The sequence below is a fragment of the Argentina silus genome, assembly GCF_951799395.1.
Source record: "Argentina silus genome assembly, chromosome: 15".
In the NCBI taxonomy this organism is placed as follows: domain Eukaryota; kingdom Metazoa; phylum Chordata; class Actinopteri; order Argentiniformes; family Argentinidae; genus Argentina; species Argentina silus.
In genome coordinates this window covers 15,140,351-15,157,716 of record NC_139669.1, presented here as the reverse complement: position 1 = coordinate 15,157,716, position 17,366 = coordinate 15,140,351, and the positions used below count along the sequence as shown (strand labels likewise).

At 43.1% G+C, this 17,366-nt stretch overlaps 1 protein-coding gene across 1 annotated transcript; it reads left to right on the top strand.

Moving 5' to 3' along the window:
* Positions 1–9,614: 9,614 nt before the first annotated feature.
* On the top strand, positions 9,615–17,298 carry hdac3 (histone deacetylase 3). The gene is made up of 15 exons (XM_083686401.1): positions 9,615–9,752; positions 11,007–11,089; positions 11,196–11,338; positions 11,604–11,685; positions 12,065–12,121; positions 12,265–12,320; positions 12,556–12,689; positions 12,862–12,942; positions 13,458–13,531; positions 13,619–13,683; positions 14,192–14,281; positions 14,762–14,820; positions 15,057–15,136; positions 16,054–16,211; positions 16,357–17,298. The coding sequence occupies exons 1-15, from the start codon at positions 9,698–9,700 to the stop codon at positions 16,424–16,426; spliced, it is 1,287 nt and encodes a 428-aa protein (XP_083542527.1). The 5' UTR covers positions 9,615–9,697; the 3' UTR covers positions 16,427–17,298.
* Positions 17,299–17,366: the final 68 nt, after the last annotated feature.

Below are 17,366 nucleotides of genomic sequence, written 5' to 3'. Positions count from 1 at the left end.
TCTGCCTTAGCCTACCAGCCTGTTTGCGATTGCTGAGATCACCAGTGCTTTTTTCCCTTCTTTTTAATGACGTTCCAATCTGTTGATTTAGGCAAGCCTAAGGTTTTGGCTATGTTTCTGATAGTTTTCTGATTTTTCAGCCTCATAATGGCTTCCTTGAGTAACAGTGTCTGGAGTGATGCATTGACCCCTGCACAAACACATCTGAGATATTATTCAGGTGAAAATGACTTCCTCAAGAAACTTGGTCTTGATTACAGCAGGGTGTCATTTCAGTCAATGCAGAACAACAACCCGACATATCCAGTACAGGGGAGGCTGGTGGATGGAGAAATTGTAGGATGGACTCATTGTAATGCATGGAACGGAATAAGGAATGGTATCACACGTGTTTGATACCATTCCTCCTTCCATCCCATGCATTACAATGAGCCTGTCCTCTGATTTCTACCTCCACTGATCCTGTGTAGTGGTCACGATCTGTCCCAATCATCCAGTTAAACCCAAATCATTAAAAGTGAAGCATGCTGGAGAGAAAATAACAGAAATCACCCTCACAATTATTTTGAGACACAAGAACGTAACCTTGATTTGTACATTGGAATTCATTTTGTCAATGTTTTCACTCCAAATAATTTGTACAATCTTATTATGCCCAGAAAATAACAAATAAACTTGCAGAGTACTGCCATCTTTTGAAAACAAAAGTCTCTGCGGATATGCCGTGTGTTTCTGTTTCTTGGTGTCATGTTGTAGACATTTCATCACATTTTACACAATCCATCATTTCTGGGCTTGCCATGATTTTGCTAATGGTAACACTTTCCATAATAAAAAAAAGTCATTCTTAGTTTAGCTACTAGTACTAGCAAATACCTATCTGGAAGTAATTCTGGTGCTAGATGGTTAATATTAACTACAGTGTTCCTATAGGACATGGTTATTCCCCCCTGGAACCATAACATAAAACATGTTCCCTATTGAAAAACAGTATTCCCGCAAGTTGAATTTGGATACTTTTATTCAGCCAGCCTCTCTGTAACCATGGTCCTCTCTGCCTGATCCTGACTAAAGCCAGGCCTAATTTTAAATATCAAGTGGACCACCTGGAGCTTTGATTTAATGGTTTGGTGGTCTGAGAGCAGTTGCTGATGGGCAGAGGAAAGCTCTTCGCGTTCTGAGATTAACGCTGCATGCTCCCTCTCCAGAGCACGGTGCTCATCGATGAATCCCTGGTGCTCCTTCTTAAGCTTGTCCAGGGCTGCTGTGGTGTTCTCCACGTTCACAGTCTGGTTCAGAAGCTTGTGGTCCAAGTCTTGCAACTGGCTGGAGGTATTCTCTCTCTCAGCCAGCTGTTTGACGGCAGCCTCGTCCAGTACCCTCTTGGCATCCCTTGCCTCCTGTAGCTCCTTAGCTCGCCGCCTGCTCTCCTCTACCACCCTCTGTTGACCAGAGATGGCAGCAATGAGGTCGCTGTGAAGCTTGTTAAGAGAGGCCTGGAGTTGAGAGAGGAGGCTCTCATATTTGCTCCTCATTTCCTCATGTTCAGACTGCAGGGCTTGGTGGCCAGCAGCCATTGCCTGGAGATCGGTCTGGAGGGTCAGATGCTCAGAATGTGCACGACGCACAGAGTTCATCAGACCCTGGTGCTCGACCACGAGGGAGTGAATTTCGGAGAGGAGGTCTTTACTCTCACTCACCAGGGCCTGGTGCTCGGACGACAACCCCTGGAGCTCCAACCTCAGGACCTGAATGAATGATAGAGTGAATAAATGAGAGAATGAATGAATGAATGAACTCAATTCGCAATGTCAAAATGGCTTCGCCAGATATCAGTATCATGTCAGACAGATAACAGAACTCACACACGGTGATCTCCTCCTAGATCTTAATTCCCTTTGTAAATAACTGTAAACAAGTAGTAAATCTGGCCTAATGCATCACAGTCATTGAAATATCTTACTTGTTTGGCAGTGGTCTCGGCCTGGAGGCTCTCAGTCTGCTGTGTGTTCAGCTCCTGCAGCTCTTTGATCCTGGCCTGGCTATCCATGAGGTCCAACTTCAGGCCCTGAATAAATGATAGAGTGAGTGAATGAGAGAATGGGTGAACACAAATGCACACGCATGCACACACACACACACACACCCCATTTCTGCACAGAGACATGGACATTGTTCATATACAAGCACTAGGGCTCCAATTCATGTAAGAAAAGCTAAGGCCCAGATTTAAGATGAAAACACAAACAAGGGCGCTTAAACATGAAGCATTAAACATCTGCAAATTAATGTAATATTCCTTCTCAAACTTGTTTTGGGGGGGTTAATCTTAGATGCTTAAGCTGTACTGTAAACACAGATACAGATAGATAACAAAACACACACGGGGGGGTTTAACTTAGATGCTTGATTCCCTTTGTAAATAACTGTAAACACTCAGTAAATCTGGCCTAATGCATCACAGTCATTGAAATATCTTACTTGTTTGGCAGTGGTCTCAGCCTGGAGGCTCTCAGTCAGCTCTGTGTTCAGCTCCTGCAGCTCTCTGATCCTGGCCTGGCTGTCCATAGTCAGCTTCTCAGAGCGTTTCCGCTCTGCCTCCAGGGATGAACTAATGTCATGCTGAGCGATGACACTCTTCTGCAGGGCTACAGTCTTCTCATAGAGCTGTTGATTCCAGTCCGTCAGCTGGTCAGAGATTTTCTCTGATTCGGCCATCTCTATGGCCACAGCCTCTTCCAGCTCAGTGCAAGCCTCTCTGACATCCTTGAGCTCCACAGCCAGTCTGTCTCGTTCGTCTCGAGCCATCTTCTGCTGAGAGAGGGCAGCCTGGACTTCACCCTGGAGCTTTCTGCTCCTATCCTGTTCCTCCGCTAGTTCAGAGGCCATCTGAGTAGCTCTCACACTGACCTCAGAGAGACTAGCACTGCTAGCTGCAATTTGCCTTTGCAAGGCCTGCACTTCGCGGCAAAGGGCCTGCTTCTCTGCAGTCTCCTTCTGGAGCCCCTCTTGCAGGTGAACTCTCTTCGCCCTCTCCACATCCATGGCTGTGGTCAACTCATGGAGCTCTCTGAGCTTGGCCTCGCTCTCCACAACCAGCCGGTTGTGATCCTCCAGCACCATTTGGTGCTCAGACAGAGCAGACTCAAGGTCTCCCCGGAGCTTAAGATTTTCTGAGCGCAGCTCATTTATCTTTAGAAGCCTGGGATGGCTTTCTAGAGCCAGCTGGTCACGTTCGTCCAGCCCCCTCTTACACTGTGAGAGGGCAGCCATAAGGTCGTTCTGGAGCTGCTGGCTTCTGTTCTTCTCCACCTCCAGGTCTGAGGCCATCTGATTGAGGACAGCATCATTTGCTGTGTTTTCAACTTGCAATGCCTGCACTTTAGACCCATTTACAGCACTGTTCTTCTGAAGCCTGTCCTGCAACACAGCACTGTGAGCTCTCTCTGCCTCCAGGGATGACATAATCTCCTGCATCTCTCGAACCCTGGCCTCATTCTCTGCAGCCATGCTGTCGTGCTCCTCCACAGCTCTCCGCTGCTGGGACAAGGCAGTCTCCAGGTCACATTGGAGCTTCTGGCTCATGCTCTGCTGCGATAACAGGAGGTCATTCTTGGCTGTGTTGTCCTCCTGCAGGGCCTGAAGTTCAGAGCTGAGGGTCTGTAGCTCCTGGACCAGAGCCTGCCTGTCCTCCGCAAGCTGGTTGTTCTCCTCCAGTGCCCTGGTCTGCAGGGAGAGGGCGGTTTTGAGCTCCCCCTGGAGCTTTAGGATCATGGTCTGACCCTCTTTCAACTCTGAGGCCATCTTGTTGGCTCTCATCCTGATCTTGAGGAAGCTGCACTGCTTCTTGTCCAGTGAACTCTGGAGAACGGCTCTGGCTGCCCTCTCCTTCTCCAGAGCCTTTCTTAGTGCAGCAATCTCTGAGTCCTTGCCACAATTCTGAGGTTGGTTATTTGAGGGGAGACAAATGATCACTTTAATCACGTGTCAATACCTTATAATAGCTATCAACTCAATATGAATTTAAACTCAAGCTCTTAACTCTTGACGCTATACTGTACATAACACTGGGTAATTACAGTATAGTAATTGTTGTGTACAGTACGCACAGTGTAACAAGTGTTGATTATAATTGCTACAATATACAGCAGTAACCATAGCCCTGAATTAATTATTGTGATTCACTGAAATTAGTACACTATCAAGTGTTATGGAATGATTCTTACCGCTTTACTAATGGCTCGAGCGGACTTGGACTTGGAGGCCTTGATGCTGCTCTGAGTAGACGCGTCCTTTCCACTGAGACAGGCTAGCACGTCACCAGCACACTGGAAGGCACAAGCAGAGGGAGCGTCGTCCTGGATGTGTTTGGAAACAGAGGATTTGGACGTCTCCTCTCTCTGCTCCTCACTTTGCTCCTGGTGAAACATGAAACAGATGTTTCTAATTAAAGTATGGATCAGGTTTGGGGTCAATTCACACGCTTTCAATTCACAGAGAGTGAATTTCAATTCAATTAAAGAATTGAAAAATCTCCAAGGGCAATTCACAAATCTTAAACATAATCTAAAATCACTTCTGAACTGACTGAATTGACCCTAGCCCTGGTATTGGACCAGTCTTAGAGCAGAATCTTTACCCACTATTATTCACCCAGTAGAGTAGAGTAACTCACCAGGTTTTGGAGGGATGTCTTTCCACTCTCAGAGGCAGCCTGGTCATCAGGGTTGTGACTGGAGGAGGCAGAGGGCTCGTCTTGTAGTTCCTCAGCAATGGAGGATTGGTCCTTGATATCCTCAACGAAGGATGACTGAGACTCCTCTCTCCGCTCCTCATCACAATCCTAGGGAAGAAACATCACATGACAGAGCCATAGTAAACATGGCTACTACTCTCTGATTCACATCTCTACTCTTCACCACTACATACAGTATAACAAGGGACTTGAGACACTATAGATGAACTAATCAGGTATTATTATCCTCAATCCAGTAGACTAACTCTCACCAGTTGTTTAAGGGATGCCTGTCCACTGGTACAGGACTTGTCCTCTCCTATACCTGGTGTCTCCAAGGCTCTCTTGCTCTGGGCAGAGGAGGCAGCCTGATCACCTGCACTGTGGTTGGAGGAGGCATAGGACTGGTCCTGCATGTCCTCAGCCAAAGAGATCAGTTCCTCAATTTCCTCAGCAATAGAGGTCTCAGAATCCTCTTTCTGCTTCTGATCCCAGTCCTGAGGTAGAGGTATATGTTATCAAGAGGCCTGACATAGAGCATCTTCACCCACCACTAAAACAAATGACAGTTTTTAATGAGCCACTATAGTATGAATAAAATAAACTTAAATAAGTAAAATAAGTATGAATGCCTGGGCAGAGGAGGCAGTCTGGTCACGCTGACTGTGACTGGATGAGGCAGAAGACTGGCTCTTGATGTCCTCAGAGATTGAGGACAGGTCAGAAATCTCCTCAGCGATGGAGGAGTAAGACTCATCCGTCTGCTTATGAGCATAGTCCTAGGGAAGAGGTATCTAACATTAGCATTGACTGGGCACATATTGTAGGTGCATGACACTGAAATAAAAAAATCAATCAACCATCAAAACTGTATGGGGCCTCCTTAAGATCACATTGATTGTGATTATTTACTAATCACAATCAATCCAATAGAGGACATCTCACCAGGTTTTTGAGGGGTGACTTCCCACTCAGAGAGGACTTGTCATCAACCTCAAGTTTGTCCTTTTCTCTCTGGCTGTGGGAAGAGGAGCTAGCCACGTCTATCTCCTCAGCGATGGCGGTCTGATCGAGGATCTCCTCAGCTATGGAGGAGTACAACTCATCCTGCTTCTTATCAGTGTCCTGTGGAAGAGGAATCGAACATTAGTCAAATTAACATCTTTTTGTGGACATTGAATATTGTACAAACATTAGCTTCTTCAAAAGCAGTATCTTTACTAATCAATATAAGTCCAATAGAGGTAGTGATGAGTTCTCCCACCTACAAGGTAAAGCGCTTTGCGTATCTTGAAAGGCGCTATATAAATGCATTCAATTCATTATTATTAATTATCTCACCAGGTTTTTGAGGGATGACTTCCCACTCTCAGAGGCCTTTGATGGCTCTTCGTCTATCTCCTCGGTGATGGAGGTCTGATCGAGGATCTCCTCAGCTATGGAGGAGTGCGTCTCATCCTGCTTAGAGGACTTGTCATCGACCTTGTATTCGTCCTCTTCTCCCCGGCTGTGAGCAGTGTAGCTAGCCACGCCACTCCTGGAAACGTAGGACTTAGAGGCATCTTTCTGCTTCTCTGCAGATTCCTGGGGCAACAGGAGGCAGAGCATATCTCACATTAGTATGCACACTCTTTTGAGACAACATATTTACCTTACCTATAAACTACCGTATTAACGACTATAAAGAGGGTATTCTAGGATGAAACCTGGTCATTGATGTCCTCAGTGATGGAGGAATTAGATGGCTGGTGGATCTCCTCTGTTTTTGAGGAGTTTTGAACATCTTCAATTTCCTCTGCAATGGAGGACGAAGACTCCTGGACCTGCTCTACCTCCTTAACATTAGAGGATGCTGGCTCTCTCTGCTTGACTGCAGAATCCTGTAGAAACAGGAGTTAGAGGTATCTAATGTTAGCATGGGGCCACTTATAGAGCATCATTGCCTACTGCTCTTGCAGAAGGCAATTTTCAATTGCAATGAGACAACCTGTAGAAACAAATGATATAATTAAATAAAAAATCTTACCAGTTTAGGGAGGGATGACTTCTGGAAAATCAGAGGCTGGAGAACCAGAGGCTTGCCTCCTCCCATGATAGGCTCCTTGCTACAGGAAGTTGACGCAGCCTTGTCACCATTACCACGGCTGGAGGGAGCAGCGCGTACAGCTTGGACCTCCTTTTTCTTCTCCTTTTTCTTTTCTTTAGTGTTTTTCTTTTTCTTGCTTGACTCTGGAATGAAGAAGTAGTGTTTTAAAGAGGCATATGCTGTATTTGTGTAATTGTATTTCTTTTGTTCTGACATGTTAGCCCTCAGTTGTTGACATACCACATCGACAAGTGTGCCAAAAAAAGTTCAAGCAACATTGTATAAAACAGTCTTATAGATAGAAAACAGCTAAGTTGTGTATTTTAATGCACACCGAAATCTTTACCTTTATCAAGGGGGAGATCCTCCACCGTCTCAAAATCTGAAACCACCAATCAAGAAGACAGTGTGCTACATTAGAACATAGCCTTTTCTTTCTCAAAGGTGTACACCAATAACCACTGTTAAAATGTAGGGGAACAACATTTTCTTCTAGCTACCTTCATGAGTTGGCAAACTTGGGACATCCCCATATGTTCTGTGGGAGCTGGATTCATGATTAGAACACTAAAATTATAGAAAGAAATAGATGACGTATATCAGGACCAGACAAAGAGCACAACCATTTTTCTGTTAAACTGTATTCAGTCAAAGAAGGCTCTTCACTGTCCTATTCACCCTGTCAATCATCACACAGTAGACTCTCCAGTAGACTCTTTGTCCAATGCACACACTGCACAGCTGTCACTGGACTATGAGTTCTTTACAGTATCAACCTGTTATCGATACTGAAGACAGAAGCTAGATAGATATTCCTGAATTACCTCCTCAGGAGGAGGCGTTATTGTTCTCCTGAGTATTTCAGAAAATTCTTCCTTCAGGCTGTGGATCAGCTTCTTCTGATCAGCCAGATGTGCAAGCACGACACCGTTTTGGTCAGCCACTCTGTTCAAGGGGGCCAGTTTAATAGCCTGTAAAAAGAGACCATGGCACAATAATAAGGGTCTGATTATAGTTGACTTTGAGCCACACAATATGACTTGTTTAGCTAAATATAGGTTGAAAATAGAATATGAAGACACAGGAGAGTTAGCACTCACATTGGAAACTTTGTTGGTTGATTTCTTCTTTCTCTCAGTTTTCTTTGCTTTCTTTGGCTTATCCTGTGAAGGTGGAGACAATTTTGATCAACTTTAAGTCGCATTTGACTGTATTTTTGATTTAGTGGATGAATGAAATTCTAAGAGATATTTGGTACATTATAATACCATGCTCCTTCAATGTGACCTCTGCCTAAAATAGATCAATCTTTATCTTCAAATTCAGCTCAAATGTTAAAGAAAATACTAATCATCTTACCATATCGCTGATTTTCATGAACTAAACCAATAAAACTGTCTACATGGTGGTCCAAGTACTGTAGCGATTTTACATCACAATGCATCTCTGCGTAGGCTAATTATGACATCACTAGGTCATGAGGGGTCATTTTGAATTAGTCATTTGGTCTTAAATTTGGGTTAGGCTTAGACTTTGCCACACTGTAGTATATACACCAAGTCAATTTCCTGTATGTGCAAATATACTTGGCCAAATAAAAGAATTCTGAGTCTGATTCTGATACAGTACCTGCCACTTACTGAGTATCACCAAGAGAGTTATTTACTCATGTTATCATGAGCAAAAACAAAACATGACAGTATTGGAATCAGAAAAAATATAGTTTATAATGACTAAATTCAGTTCTATATTGTTACATCTATTTGTTTGACTTTACTGCATTGACTTGGCATTGGTTATTTCTATCCTGTATTACCCACTTGATTGATATTTGTTTGTTTAATTTGATATCTAAAGAGCTATGGGTTTGTGAGAAAGCACTATATGTATTATCATGATTACTCTGCCAAAACTGACCCAAGGTCAGCGTTCATGGCAACTTCACCCTTTATGGCTGTCATGGCCGTTTATAGCATGATGGTCATGCATGCCTTTCCTTTTTCTCAGCATTAAAAATACAGGAATGTGTCTAACAGTGTTCAATGTCAAGACACATTTGCACATTATTTTTTTCATCATCCCTGTGTCAGTCTTGATAAATATCTTAAATAAATCAACTACAAACTCAAGATCAAATGGTTAGAAAATGTAAAACACCTTACCATGTTGCTGATGTTCATGAACTAAATAGCAGGTGTTTTTTTTACACAATTATAGCTCTTGAACAGTCTTACGTCATGCATGCAATTCTGCATAGGATTATTATGACGTCACTACACTTACCCGCGAAATAAATCAGTTAACAGTGAACGGAACTTGCTGTGCGTGTAGGTCTGTCTGCCTGTCAAACCAAATCACTGAACAAACACATATATGTTCTTATCTAAGCAACAATTAAACATCCAACCTATGGTTTATCTTTCTACAGGGCCACATAACCTCTTTAAGGCTACCCATACCAAACTGTTTATGCAGCACACAAGTCACCCGTACTAGAAATGATTTGTCAGTCGTGTCAACTGTGATCATTATGAATGCTATTTTTCGAGTATTAGTTGTTTTTATTCAATGCTTTTTACTTTCACACCATAAACATCTGCTGTTTGCGTATTGAATGTGGGTTAGGGTAGGAGTGTAACACGTACGAAATAAGCAGTTCAATTGATCACAGAGAGATGACCTCTTTTTAATTTTATATTAGCATACAACTCATGAATATTGATATCCTATACTCTCCAAGCACTCCCTCCGACTCATCCGTCGCCTGTCGCTGTTCGATTACGTCATCATCAGTGTTTACAATGGCGGCTATTTGCTAAATGAGGGAAAGATAATTTTACACTACCAAATACATAGTTAGCGAAAGCTCTTTTGCAATGTCCAACAGAACAGCGTACTTTTATGACCCGGACGTGGGGAACTTTCATTATGGTAAGGTTCATATCGAAATGAGTCCCAAGCGAGATAGCAAGAATAGCTAGGGCGATAGCTAGTTAGCTCGTCAATATCGCTATCTTGCTAGCGTTGTTGTTTAGATTAGTTTCATTTAATGTTAGTGTTTATCAGTTATCGAACTCCTAACGAACGAATGACAACAAGATTCCCAGTGCAGGAGAGAAGCTTAGCTATAGAAGTCAGTACAGCAAGCTAGCTAACGTTAGTAACATTATATAACCTATAACTGTCTCAGTTGTCTAACGGTGCTATTAGCTATCGGTCTATCTGCGACTTGTTCTGTGAATCTCTCATTAGTTGCAAGATTGTTAAGTAGCTGTTAACTTCTAAAGCACTGGCAGTGGTTTTGCATGTCGGGCCACCAACAACGTAAATAATGGAGAAAATGCATTGAAAATAGTAGCTGTAGCTAACATACAACATACCTCCTGTGCTCAAGGAATGACACAGAGGAGGAGTATTACTTATTTGAAGGAAGCTGCATAATTTGTTTAGAATGTCTATTATAACTGTCAACATTTGAGGTATATAATTAGCCATTCAACTTCCATAGTATATATTTAAGTGGTAGCATTATTTTTGTTTGTTTGAATGTGTACATTTTATGTCAGTTATGATATGGGAAGGATGCACCATTAGCCAGCAAGTGATAGCATCCTCCTCTATGGACAGATAGAATCAGAGACTTTGTCATGTATCGAAATAAAAATGACCCCGCCAAGACACAGTTTGTAATAAAATCCTACTTTCACTCTCTGATTGTTCCTCTGGTGGTTGTCTTCTTTTGTGGGAATAATTCTTAATTAAAAAAAATAATAAACGCACTTTTGAACTACTCGAGAGTTATACTACGAAGCGAGCTACGGGAGTTAACTCGCTAACTTTATCTCCAACTCGGGATTTGTCGAAGTTAGTGAGCTAGGGTTGTGGTTAGGGTTAACCCTTTACTTGCTATTAAATTACGTTGCAAGATAAATGTGGCGTACTTGATGTCCGTCAAAGGGGAGATGAACCATCAGAGTGGAGAATGATTTTATTACAAACTGTGTCTTGACGGGGTCATTTTTATTCCATACAAGACAAAGTCTCAGACTCTATCTGTCCATAGCATAGGACTATATAGAGGAGGATGATATCCGGCTTGATGGTGTTCATGTGCATATATGATGCTGCAATAACTAGCTGGCTCGCACAGTTACAAAGGTCCCTGTTGTTTTTTCTGATGTCAAGGTGCGGGTCACCCAATGAAACCCCATCGTCTGTCTCTGACGCACAGCCTTGTCCTGCACTATGGCCTCTACAAAAAAATGATGGTAAGACCTCAGAGTTAGGCTTGTCTAAGGAATGCAGAAAATAAAACAAACCATTTGCACAATCATATGGTATCTTGAAAGCTCATTGATTATTCTGGTTTTCTAGGTTTTCAAACCATACAAAGCCTCCCAACATGACATGTGCCGATTTCACTCTGAAGATTACATTGACTTCCTGCAGAAGGTCAGTCCTAATAATATGCAGGGCTTCACAAAGAGTCTCAACACCTTCAATGTGGGAGATGACTGGTAAGTGTCTGTTTCATCACATAGGCTATAACTATATAATTACTGGTACACATCACATTGGGACATCACTAACCTACCTAGAGTGTAATTCGGTTCATGTCACACTTAAATGTTTGCCAGAATGGGTTGTTTAACAATGTCAAATCTGGATCTTGTCTAAACAGAAATTGTACATTGGTAATGTAGTATTGTAGAATGTAATGTTGAGGTGGTGAATGATCAGTGCTGTGTGACTTATATCAAGGTAACACGTGTCCTCTCTCAGCCCTGTATTCCCAGGCCTGTTTGAGTTCTGCTCCAGATATACAGGTGCTTCACTACAAGGGGCAACACAGCTAAACCACAAGGTATGCTGTGCACCGCTGGTAGTACACACACACACACACACACACACACACACACACACACACACACACACACACACGTACGTTAAAAGACTATTTGCATCAGAACCCACACATGTTGTTACACAGTACAGTATGTGGCACCACCGTAAAGGTCATTGGCCTGTCTCAGTTTGTTACGGGGGAAAGGGCAAGCTAAGCATCTTTTCTGTGATGTCAGGAATATCTTCTAAATGTATTCTGTTTGCTACCAGGACATACGCATCAAAGCCATTCATCATCCACAGCTAGCAATATTGTTAACCAGACTTAGTTTTATGTCATACAGACATGCCAAAAGATGTTCTCATATTTGCCTATGGGTCTGAACCATGTCTTTCAGATATGTGACATTGCTATCAATTGGGCTGGAGGTCTGCATCATGCTAAGAAATTTGAGGTAAGAATTGTGTAACATACATCACGTTCATTGTGAACTCCACTGACTACATGAACATGCCTGGCTGCTGTCCTGTTTGTTATCCATATGTACTGTCTATGACAGATATAATGATAAAAAAAGGTTTTCTTTTCTGTTTTTAGGCCTCTGGATTTTGTTATGTGAACGACATTGTCATCAGTATACTGGAGCTATTGAAGTAAGAGCATGCTTTCATTCGGTGCATTTCACCATTTCTAAATGATACAGTACTTGCACATTATTCTTTGTTCATTGAGTTTAGCTTACAAGGTGCCCTTCCATGGAGCAATAGTATTATTTCTGGTAGTCCAGCACACTCAGTTGTCAATTTGTTGGCTACAGTTTGCTTCCCTGTGTGACTGACGATAGTCCTAAGGATCATTGACAAATATTGATGTCCTTCATGACTGTAGGTATCACCCACGCGTGCTGTACATTGACATTGACATTCACCATGGCGACGGGGTGCAGGAAGCCTTTTACTTGACTGACCGGGTCATGACTGTGTCGTTCCACAAGTACGGCAACTACTTCTTCCCTGGGACAGGTAAGTCATGAATGACGGGTTCGGGACAGCCTTCTACGTCTTCGAACGTGGTTAAACCACTGCTGCTAACTGAAAAATAGAGAGGCGATGTGACAATGGTGTGTGTGTCTGTGTGTGTCTGTGTGTGTCTGTGTGTGTCTGTGTGTGTCCGTGTGTGTGTTTTTCCCTCCAGGTGACATGTATGAGGTGGGGGCTGAGAGCGGTCGATACTACTGCCTGAACGTCCCACTCCGGGATGGGATCGATGACCAGAGTGAGTGTGTCTCTCTGCTTCCTTCACTCAGGCGGCAGGCTCTGAACCAAGCTGATGCAGTTAGACTCAGGCCAGGGAGGTGTCTCAGGGGAGTGCTGTTATCAGATCTCGTGTGCTCTCCTGCCTCTATCCGTTTATCTCCAGACTATTAACAGCTCTCTGGCTGATGGAAAACTGTGTTACGTAGTTCAAGGGTCTTAAAACACATTCAGGATGGTGATATCCAGCCAAACCGCACATCATCACATCATCGACTCAATTATTAAATTGAATTTATTATTCATTATTATCAATCAATTTCTAGAGTAAATGTTTTAATGTCCTTAAAAACATGTCAAAACATGTCAGATAAGGCACATTCAGTATGGTAAAATTAAAAGACTTATAGATAGAAAACAAAAACAAAAACTCAAGTATGGACTGGTAAAAATGGACTGCGAGACTAATGCAATAAAATGAATAGACGGGACAAAAAAATTCAAGCCTTTAACAATGTTTCTCCCTGTTTTCGTCAGGCTACAGGCAACTCTTTCAGCCAGTCATCAAGCAAGTGGTGGACTTTTACCAGCCAACGTGTATCGTTCTTCAGGTGAGTGTTGGGAAGCCACACCTGATCTGTATTGAGTGTTGTACTGAGCGTTGTACTCACAGATGCACTTCCTCCCCCCCTTGACAGTGTGGGGCTGACTCTCTGGGCTGCGACAGACTAGGATGCTTCAACCTCAGTATACGAGGTCATGGGTAAGAGTCTTTTACAAGAAGGCTATTTATGTCCGTTTGAAAAGGAAGAAGATACTAGCTCACTGGAATATGCTCTTGCCTTTTGCAACGTTTGGACCACCATACTGTACCTATGCTTGAAGACCATTCACTCAACATTGCAATAACAAACGCTTGAGTGTATTCCATTGTGGGGTGTTTTCTTTCATTTCACTGCCTTGTTTTGTTCCCTGCACCTGGCAAAAATGTTTTCGATATGCGTACACTACTGAACTAAATATCTCTTTTACTTTTACTCTTTTGACCTTTACTTACTGTAGGTTATTATTTGTCTGATGAATAGTACTGAACAGTGATAGAAATATTGATAGACAATGGAAAGGCTTGGTTTAACGTCCTCTTGCTCCCTAATATCAGGCTATATTGCCACCGGCTGGTTGTGTTCGTAAAGAGCAAACTTGAGGGACAGTCCTAATGCTGCTGACGCCTAATGGCAGCCTCTGACTTTGTGTTTCTTTCCCTGGTGAAGGGAGTGTGTGGAGTTTGTGAAGAGCTTTAAGATCCCTCTGCTGGTGCTGGGTGGAGGGGGATACACAGTGCGCAACGTGGCCAGATGCTGGTAAGACTTCTTCCATTGTTTCATCGCAGTGAATGGGCTGCAGTGTGGAGGAGAGGTGGCATTTGGGTGACCTTGGGTGACCTGAAAGGCGCCTCCAAATAAAATGCATTATTATTATTATTATTTAAACTTAAATCCTCTGACGTAAAGGCTGGCTCCAATGCTCCTGATGCCAACCGTATGTCACTCATGGCAAAATCCTAAACCCAACTCAAAATACGTCAATGCCTGATTAACATGAAATTCAGTTAAGTGTGCTGAGCTGAAGAGGGCCACATTAACACTCTTCAGACTACAGAGCTGTACTGTGCTGGCCTTGTTACACATCCACCATCGTAGCTGTAAAAGTGCTGGAAAGGACAATATGAAAACAAAATATCCAAGCCAGCACAGTACAGTTCCACCCTGTAGCGTGTAATGCTCTATTGTATATCACCACTTAGACTAGAGGTTCTTAATATTGGGCTTCTTCCATTTCAGGACTTATGAGACCTCCCTCCTGGTTGATGAGCCCATTAGTGATGAATTACCCTATAGTGGTGAGTAAATGAATGTGCCTTTTGTTTGATTATACTCATTACATTACTCATTTTCTAAAGCTTACAGCTGGCATTAAAATATGGAAATCACGGCAGGCGTAGAGAATGTTTGATTATGGCACAAAACTAAAACGAAGTGATGCAGTTTGTAGCTAAAATGTCTGTGAATCTCCTTTTCCACTTCCCACTCTTCATGTTCCACTATTTCATCCTTTTTCTTTTCCCTCTCCTGCCAGAGTACTTTGAGTATTTCGCTCCAGACTTCACGCTCCATCCAGACGTCAGCACCAGGATAGAGAACCAGAACTCCAGACAGGTGTGTTTGGGATCCCGACACCGCCTACTGTGTGCTTCTGTGATAGACAGGGTTCGAACGCGGGTCTCCCACGTGGAAGACACAAGCGTTTATCATTAGGCCAAGAGGACATCCTCAAGGTCTGAGGGGGTGATTTCAAATGACCTCTGCTACATTCCTTCAGATTTTCTCTTGGAAATAACCGTTTTTAGCATGAACTCAAAACTATAATTGTGCAATCAGTGAACTGAATACATTCCATGCATAGCAAATGTTTTACGTGTTTTAGCTAGTCAGAGCTGTCAATTGTGTGATGACGTCACTCCCTGGAGACTAACAAGCCCCAAAGTCACTAACAAAGTGGCAAACTAGCTCGCTGTTTTACTCTGGAAGGCATTGTTGGGCTGGAATACAAAAGTTATTTAGAATGCAAGATTTTATCTGAATTCTGGCAATTGCAGGGATGGTCTCTGTCCATAGAGTTATATCCGTAGAGGGCACACTCCCTTAAATCTTATTGTGATTATATGGAGAGTGCTATGTACAGTAGGCAGCTTTCTTTATCTTTTGTGATTTGAGCGTAAATCCAGTGGTGGTGATGCACTGCCACCTGCTGTGCTGGAGTGTTCGTTGGTTAGTCTCAACACAGCAGAGAAGAGAAGTATTTATTGGCACCAGTAGGTGGCATCATGCACATGAAAGCCATTTATTATCTATAAATGTTGAAGAAGAAGAAGACCAATGCGTTGATCCAATTGGCTGATGCTTTCCCAGCTCGTAGGAAGTCCTACCCTTGTTGACTACATGGTGCCCCTCATGCTGTCATAAATGCAATGAATGGGAAAGCATGTGCCTTCTCTAGGGAGATAACTCTGTTTCTGTTAGAGATTAAGTAAATAACTCTTTCTCTAATTCCTCCTCCCTGTGTGTGTGTACAGTACCTGGAGCAGATCCGCCAAACGGTGTTTGAGAACTTGAAGATGCTGAACCACGCCCCCAGCGTCCAGATCCATGATGTTCCGTCTGATATCCTGAGCTACGAGCGCACAGACGAGGGAGACCCTGACGAGAGGGGCTCAGAGGACAACTATTCCAGGTCTCACACACACACGACTGATACCTGGCTGTTCCTCCTCCGGGCATCTGTTCTGTTCTATCAAAGTTCTTATGGAGTAAATACTGTGTTTTCTTCTGAATGTGATGAACTGTGAAAACAATATCAATATCATTTCTCTTTACAGGCCAGAGGCACCCAATGAATACTATGACGGTGACCATGACAACGACAAAGAGAGTGATGTGGAGATCTGAGTGCTCGGACCTTGTCAAACTCACCTGTTAGATCGCTTGGTGATGGGACACCAACGCCCCCGAAGGCTGCAGTCTCTGGATAGAGTGGGTCCCACTCTCCACTGAAACAATGATGGGCTTTTTAAAAACTGCACATCTCATGGACTTGACTGTACTGTACTCGGAGCCAGGTACTACCACCATCAATTCCTTTTTTTTTTTTTTTTACTTACCATGTATGTATATGTACAATTTTATTATGTAGAGGACACCAGCCCTGCTAAGCACTTCCTCACAACAAGGAGAGGGCAGCAAGCCGGGCCCGAATACAACCAGATACACAATCATGTACTGAGAAATGTGTGAACTGTTTTATGTTAAATGTCTGGGCCTTTTTATGAAAACAGGATAAGTGAGGGGGGGGGGGGGACTCCCCCCCCCCCCCCCCCCCCAAGTCCTAATGTTGTCACTTAAGGGTCCAAACGGTGGTGACTTCCTGTGGGTAGTGGTTGCTAGGTGCTGTGTAGAAAGAGGGACCTGTGTCAGTCTTATGTTGCCAGTTTTTTTTCCACTTGACAGACTGGGGCTGTATTTCATTCTAGAACGTTGTTACCTCCTATCTACCCTTGTTCACTCCCTTTCACTGATCTGATAGGACTGGGTAGGGATAAGCAGCATAGTGAAACGTCTAGGTGGAGCTTTAGCTTACAGGTGCCTAATTGTCTCAGATCTGTGAAGGGAAGTGTATGAGATGAGATGGAAGGGAACAACTTCCTGGAATGAAGCACAGCCTGGGATCACAGAGGTCCATCCTTTGGATATCCAGTAGAATGTTTTCAAACGTTTTGATGAAATTGTCAAACTTTTTTTCTATAAATAAAAGAAAAAACAAACCTGTGTGTGTTCATTGCGTCTCAAAGAAAGTTCCTATATCTATAAGTAGGCTTTTTAAATTGACAAA